The sequence below is a fragment of the Chenopodium album genome, chromosome 25 (assembly GCF_948465745.1).
Source record: "Chenopodium album chromosome 25, dcCheAlbu1.1, whole genome shotgun sequence".
NCBI classification, from domain to species: Eukaryota; Viridiplantae; Streptophyta; class Magnoliopsida; order Caryophyllales; family Amaranthaceae; genus Chenopodium; species Chenopodium album.
Window position 1 is genome coordinate 1,071,694 of NC_137858.1, and position 6,757 is coordinate 1,078,450.

A 6,757-nucleotide genomic window follows, 5' to 3' on the forward strand; every position below is an offset into this window, starting at 1 on the left:
ATCGATGTGTTTTTAGATGATAGTAGTGATGAATCCACTAGTGATAATAGTGTTGAAAGTGATAATAGTGTTGAAAGTACTAATTAGGACAATTTGTTTGTTATTGTAAAATCAATATGAGATTATGAAACTCTATGTATTTTGTGTCATATAACATTGCTCTATTTTGTATTATGTCTATTACATAACACTACATTGCATTATATGTATTATAACGCAGTATACTTCTAATTATTGTTATTTGCATAATATCATGTATTCGTTACTAACAATTATTATCTCAGGTGGTTATGGCGGGAGGCAAAAAAGGGGAAGCGTCGAAGAAGAAAAAAGGAAAGGAGAAAGCACGTGCTCTGGTGTTTGATGATGACGAGGAAATGGAGGATGCGGAGGCTCATGATTTGAGTGACCCTGAGGATCCCGCCTTCACCCAATCTGAAATTCAAGTACAAGGCAATGGCCAACAGCTTCAGGGGCACCAGGGGCAGAGGCAGCAAGGACAGGGATCACAGTCTGCTGAGTTGATAGTATTAGATCCTGCTTCGCAATGGTATGTCTGTAGATTTGTTTACATTACTTAAACTTATATTCCAATTTCCATATTTAATGTAGATTTGTTTACATTACTTGAACTTATATTCCAATTTCCACATTAAATGTAGGTTTGATGATGGGGACGTGACTAAGTGCGTCTCCGGTGTCCTAACAGGCTACTATCGAGATCCTTGGCGAAACTATGGAGAGGTTGATGAGAATACGAAGAAACATTGGTGGAACTTGTTCAACGTATATCATTTTCTACTTTAGACATATATTACTAAATGTGTTAATGGACATGTGGTTACTAACTTTAAAAGTTTGTCATTGCAGAAACAATGCACATGGCCACCTGAGTTGGATGACCATGTGAAGAGAGCCTTTTAAGTGAAGTTGGCTGATCGGCTGAGAGACATGTTCCACACAATCACCAAAAGGATGAATGGCGTCAAGCCTGGCTGGCTTAACGAGGAGGTCCACAAAAAGATGATGGACATTGTTACCAAAGATGAGAAATTTTTGAAGCGGTCTGAACAGAACAAGAAGAACAGAAGAGGTGGTTCTATGGACAAAGTGGTTCAACCAACACACTATCAGGGCTCAATTTCAGCTTTGCAGCATGCAAAAAGGATGGTAAAGTTGTTTATTACGCAAGTGAAATTCAAGTTAATTGTGTTCTATAGTGAAATCATGTCTAACACCTCTCCTTTCTTTTTGTTGCATGTACACTCAAAGGCTAAGAAGAATAAAGGCCATTTCCCAACTCCGCATGAGCTTTTCTTGAAGACACACTTCAAGGATGTCCCTGGGAAAGGACTAGTGCCTGCCAATGACCAAGCCAAGGAGATTGCGGTAAGCACTTGAACTATGCTGAGCAAATAGCTTGTTTAATGTCATTACAAGGCATGACCACCTATAACTATGTAAAAGTGAATTAATTTGAGAAATAATGAGTTCATAATCCTAGAAATGTAGAGAATAGGAAACTAGAAGGCCTTTTGGCCTTATTTGGCTCTATTATGAGTAAAATGGCTCCTATACTTAGCAAATACCTCATTTAATGTCATTTCAAGCCATAACCACCTATAACTATGTAAAAGTGAAGTAATTTGAGAAAGAATGAGTTCATAATCCTAGAAATGTAGAAAATAGGCAAACTAGAAGGCCTTTTGCCCTTATTTGGCTCTATTTTGAGTAAAATGGCTCCTATACTTAGCAAATACCTCATTAAATGTCATTTGAAGCCATTATCACCTATAACTATGTAAAAGTGAAGTAATTTGAGAAAGAATGAGTTCATAATCCTAGAAATGTAGAGAATAGGCAAACTAGAAGGCCTTTTGCACTTATTTGGCTCTATTTTGAGTAAAATGGCTCCTATACTTAGCAAATACCTCATTAAATGTCATTTGAAGCCATGATCACCTATAACTATGTAAAAGTGAAGTAATTTGAGAAAGAATGAGTTCATAATCCTAGAAATGTAGAGAATAGGCAAACTAGAAGGCCTTTTGCCCTTATTTGACTCTATTTTGAGTAAAATGGCTCCTATACTTAGCAAATACCTCATTAAATGTCATTTGAAATCATGATCACTTATAACTATGTAAAAGTGAAGTAATTTGAGAAAGAATGAGTTCATAATCCTAGAAATGTAGAGAATAGGCAAACTAGAAGGCCTTTGCCCTTATTTGGCTCTATTTTGAGTAAAATGGCTCCTATACTTAGCAAATACCTCATTAAATGTCATTTGAAGCCATGATCACTTATAACTATGTAAAAGTGAAGTAATTTGAGAAAGAATGAGTTCATAATCCTAGAAATGTAGAGAATAGGCAAACTAGAAGGCCTTTGCCCTTATTTGGCTCTATTTTGAGTAAAATGGCTCCTATACTTAGCAAATACCTCATTTAATGTCATTTCAAGCCATAACCACCTATAACTATGTAAAAGTGAAGTAATTTGAGAAAGAATGAGTTCATAATCCTAGAAATGTAGAGAATAGGCAAACTAGAAGGCCTTTTGCCCTTATTTGGCTCTATTTTGAGTAAAATGGCTCCTATACTTAGCAAATACCTCATTAAATGTCATTTGAAGCCATTATCACCTATAACTATGTAAAAGTGAAGTAATTTGAGAAAGAATGAGTTCATAATCCTAGAAATGTAGAGAATAGGCAAACTAGAAGGCCTTTTGCACTTATTTGGCTCTATTTTGAGTAAAATGGCTCCTATACTTAGCAAATACCTCATTAAATGTCATTTGAAGCCATGATCACCTATAACTATGTAAAAGTGAAGTAATTTGAGAAAGAATGAGTTCATAATCCTAGAAATGTAGAGAATAGGCAAACTAGAAGGCCTTTTTCCCTTATTTGACTCTATTTTGAGTAAAATGGCTCCTATACTTAGCAAATACCTCATTAAATGTCATTTGAAGCCATGATCACTTATAACTATGTAAAAGTGAAGTAATTTGAGAAAGAATGAGTTCATAATCCTAGAAATGTAGAGAATAGGCAAACTAGAAGGCCTTTGCCCTTATTTGGCTCTATTTTGAGTAAAATGGCTCCTACACTTAGCAAATACCTCATTAAATGTCATTTGAAGCCATAACCATCTATAACTATGTAAAAGTGAAGTAATTTGAGAAAGAATGAGTTCATAATCCTAGAAATGTAGAGAATAGGCAAACTAGAAGGCCTTTTGGCCTTATTTGGCTCTATTTTGAGTAAAATGGCTCCTATACTTAGCAAATACCTCATTTAATGTCATTTCAAGCCATAATCACCTATAACTATGTAAAAGTGAAGTAATTTGAGAAAGAATGAGTTCATAATCCTAGAAATGTAGAGAATAGGCAAACTAGAAGGCCTTTTGCACTTATTTGGCTCTATTTTGAGTAAAATGGCTCCTATACTTAGCAAATACCTCATTAAATGTCATTTGAAGCCATGATCACCTATAACTATGTAAAAGTGAAGTAATTTGAGAAAGAATGAGTTCATAATCCTAGAAATGTAGAGAATAGGCAAACTAGAAGGCCTTTTGCCCTTATTTGACTCTATTTTGAGTAAAATGGCTCCTATACTCAGCAAATACCTCATTAAATGTCATTTGAAGCCATGATCACTTATAACTATGTAAAAGTGAAGTAATTTGAGAAAGAATGAGTTCATAATCCTAGAAATGTAGAGAATAGGCAAACTAGAAGGCCTTTGCCCTTATTTGGCTCTATTTTGAGTAAAATGGCTCCTACACTTAGCAAATACCTCATTAAATGTCATTTGAAGCCATAACCATCTATAACTATGTAAAAGTGAAGTAATTTGAGAAAGAATGAGTTCATAATCCTAGAAATGTAGAGAATAGGCAAACTAGAAGGCCTTTTGGCCTTATTTGGCTCTATTTTGAGTAAAATGGCTCCTATACTTAGCAAATACCTCATTTAATGTCATTTCAAGCCATAACCACCTATAACTATGTAAAAGTGAAGTAATTTGAGAAGGAATGAGTTCATAATCCTAGAAATGTAGAGAATAGGCAAACTAGAAGGCCTTTTGCCCTTATTTGGCTCTATTTTGAGTAAAATGGCTCCTATACGTAGCAAATACCTCATTAAATGTCATTTGAAGCCATTATCACCTATAAATATGTAAAAGTGAAGTAATTTGAGAAAGAATGAGTTCATAATCCTAGAAATGTAGAGAATAGGCAAACTAGAAGGCCTTTTGCACTTATTTGGCTCTATTTTGAGTAAAATGGCTCCTATACTTAGCAAATACCTCATTAAATGTCATTTGAAGCCATGATCACCTATAACTATGTAAAAGTGAAGTAATTTGAGAAAGAATGAGTTCATAATCCTAGAAATGTAGAGAATAGGCAAACTAGAAGGCCTTTTGCCCTTATTTGACTCTATTTTGAGTAAAATGGCTCCTATACTTAGCAAATACCTCATTAAATGTCATTTGAAGCCATGATCACTTATAACTATGTAAAAGTGAAGTAATTTGAGAAAGAATGAGTTCATAATCCTAGAAATGTAGAGAATAGGCAAACTAGAAGGCCTTTGCCCTTATTTGGCTCTATTTTGAGTAAAATGGCTCCTACACTTAGCAAATACCTCATTAAATGTCATTTGAAGCCATAACCATCTATAAATATGTAAAAGTGAAGTAATTTGAGAAAGAATGAGTTCATAATCCTAGAAATGTAGAGAATAGGCAAACTAGAAGGCCTTTTGGCCTTATTTGGCTCTATTTTGAGTAAAATGGCTCCTATACTTAGCAAATACCTCATTTAATGTCATTTCAAGCCATAACCACCTATAACTATGTAAAAGTGAAGTAATTTGAGAAAGAATGAGTTCATAATCCTAGAAATGTAGAGAATAGGCAAACTAGAAGGCCTTTTGGCCTTATTTGGCTCTATTATGAGTAAAATGGCTCCTATACTTAGCAAATACCTCATTTAATGTCATTTCAAGCCATAACCACCTATAACTATGTAAAAGTGAAGTAATTTGAGAAAGAATGAGTTCATAATCCTAGAAATGTAGAGAATAGGCAAACTAGAAGGCCTTTTGCACTTATTTGGCTCTATTTTGAGTAAAATGGCTCCTATACTTAGAAAATACTTCATTAAATGTCATTTGAAGCCATGATCACCTATAACTATGTAAAAGTTAAGTAATTTGAGAAAGAATGAGTTCATAATCCTAGAAATGTAGAGAATAGGCAAACTAGAAGGCCTTTTGCCCTTATTTGACTCTATTTTGAGTAAAATGGCTCCTATACTTAGCAAATACCTCATTAAATGTCATTTCAAGCCATAACCATCTATAACTATGTAAAAGTGAAGTAATTTGTGAAAGAATGAGTTCATAATCCAAGAAATGAAGAGAATAGGCAAACTAGATGGCAATTAAGCCAATATTGAATGTGTGTAGGTGAAAATGGTTCCTAATTTCAAGTATTTGGTTGTTTTATTTCATTTCAAGTCATGGACACCTTTAAAAACTATTAACTTATGCTGTTTCATGCCTTTTTTATTTAATATATGTTTGTATATTGAATATCTTGTAGGAAACCTACCAGAAGAAGGCTGAAGAAGCAAGTACTCAAGGGATTAAGAAGAGTCCCAATGAGTTGTATTGGGAGAGTGTGGGTGGCGGCAACAAGAAGGGTCGAGTAAGGGGTCTTGGTCAAAGTGCGGAGTTGTACTACAGCAACTGGATGGGTCGAGTTTCTAGGTCGTCACAGCAGTACACACCGTCCGTTGTTTCTCAGATGCAGGATCAGATGGAGCATAGGGTTCAGGCTCTTCGCGATGAAATCAGAAGTGAAATGGAAACTGAGATGCAACTCCGAATTCAAAGTGAAGTGGCTGAAATAGAGAGGAAAACAAGGAGCGGTGGGATGATTTTATGAGTCGATTCGCTAGCAACGACTCATGTTCTACCTTTCAGCCTCAGCATCGAGACCCCAGGGATGACCCAGGTAGTGGAGGAGCAGGTCAGGGTACCCCGGCAATTGTGTAGCCTAGCTTATGTTTATGTAGTATGGACATGTAGTACGGACATGTAGTTAATCTAATTTGTATAGCTTTTGATTATGTTTCCGCTCTTTTGGAAATAACTATATATTATTATGTTTAACTGGGTGCATGGCTTTTGTGGAAATATATATAAAAATATTTCCGATATTCGATAAATTTTGTAAACAGGAACTAGGTGCAGGAATAGGTTTTAAATATTAGTTTATGGCAGAAAATAAATTAATTTCGATGCCTTGTTTACACTAATTTCCGACGGAAAATTGATAAAAATTTTTTGCCGGAAACCTTATTTGCGACGGAATTATGGCACATAAAATTCGTCGCAAAAGGGAAAAATTTGCGAGGAAAATAATTCCGTCGCAAAATTTCGACGGATTTTTCTGTCGAAAAGTTGCGACGGAATTATATTCCTCGCAATCATTTCCCTTTTGCGACGGAAAATTCCGTCGTAAGATACATCCTTTCCGACGGATTTTTCCGTCGCAAAATATAATCTGCGACGGAAATAGTTTGTCGTAGATTTGCGACGGACCATGAGCAAAAGTCAATTTTTTTTCCAAGGCCACTAATTCCGTCGGAAAATTGCTGATTTCCTACGAGCGTATTTCTGACGAGCCTTTACGACGAATTTCCGTCGGAAAGTTTATTTGCGACGGATTTTA

General features: G+C 35.3%; 1 protein-coding gene across 1 annotated transcript; it reads left to right on the forward strand.

The window, feature by feature from the left end:
• Nucleotides 1-289: 289 nt before the first annotated feature.
• LOC145615689 (uncharacterized) lies at nucleotides 290-5,968 on the forward strand. Its single transcript, XM_081670747.1, has 5 exons — nucleotides 290-550; nucleotides 663-786; nucleotides 871-1,170; nucleotides 1,273-1,389; nucleotides 5,624-5,968. The coding sequence occupies exons 3-5, from the start codon at nucleotides 952-954 to the stop codon at nucleotides 5,966-5,968; spliced, it is 681 nt and encodes a 226-aa protein (XP_081526873.1). The 5' UTR covers nucleotides 290-550; nucleotides 663-786; nucleotides 871-951.
• The last annotated feature ends 789 nt before the right edge of the window (nucleotides 5,969-6,757 follow it).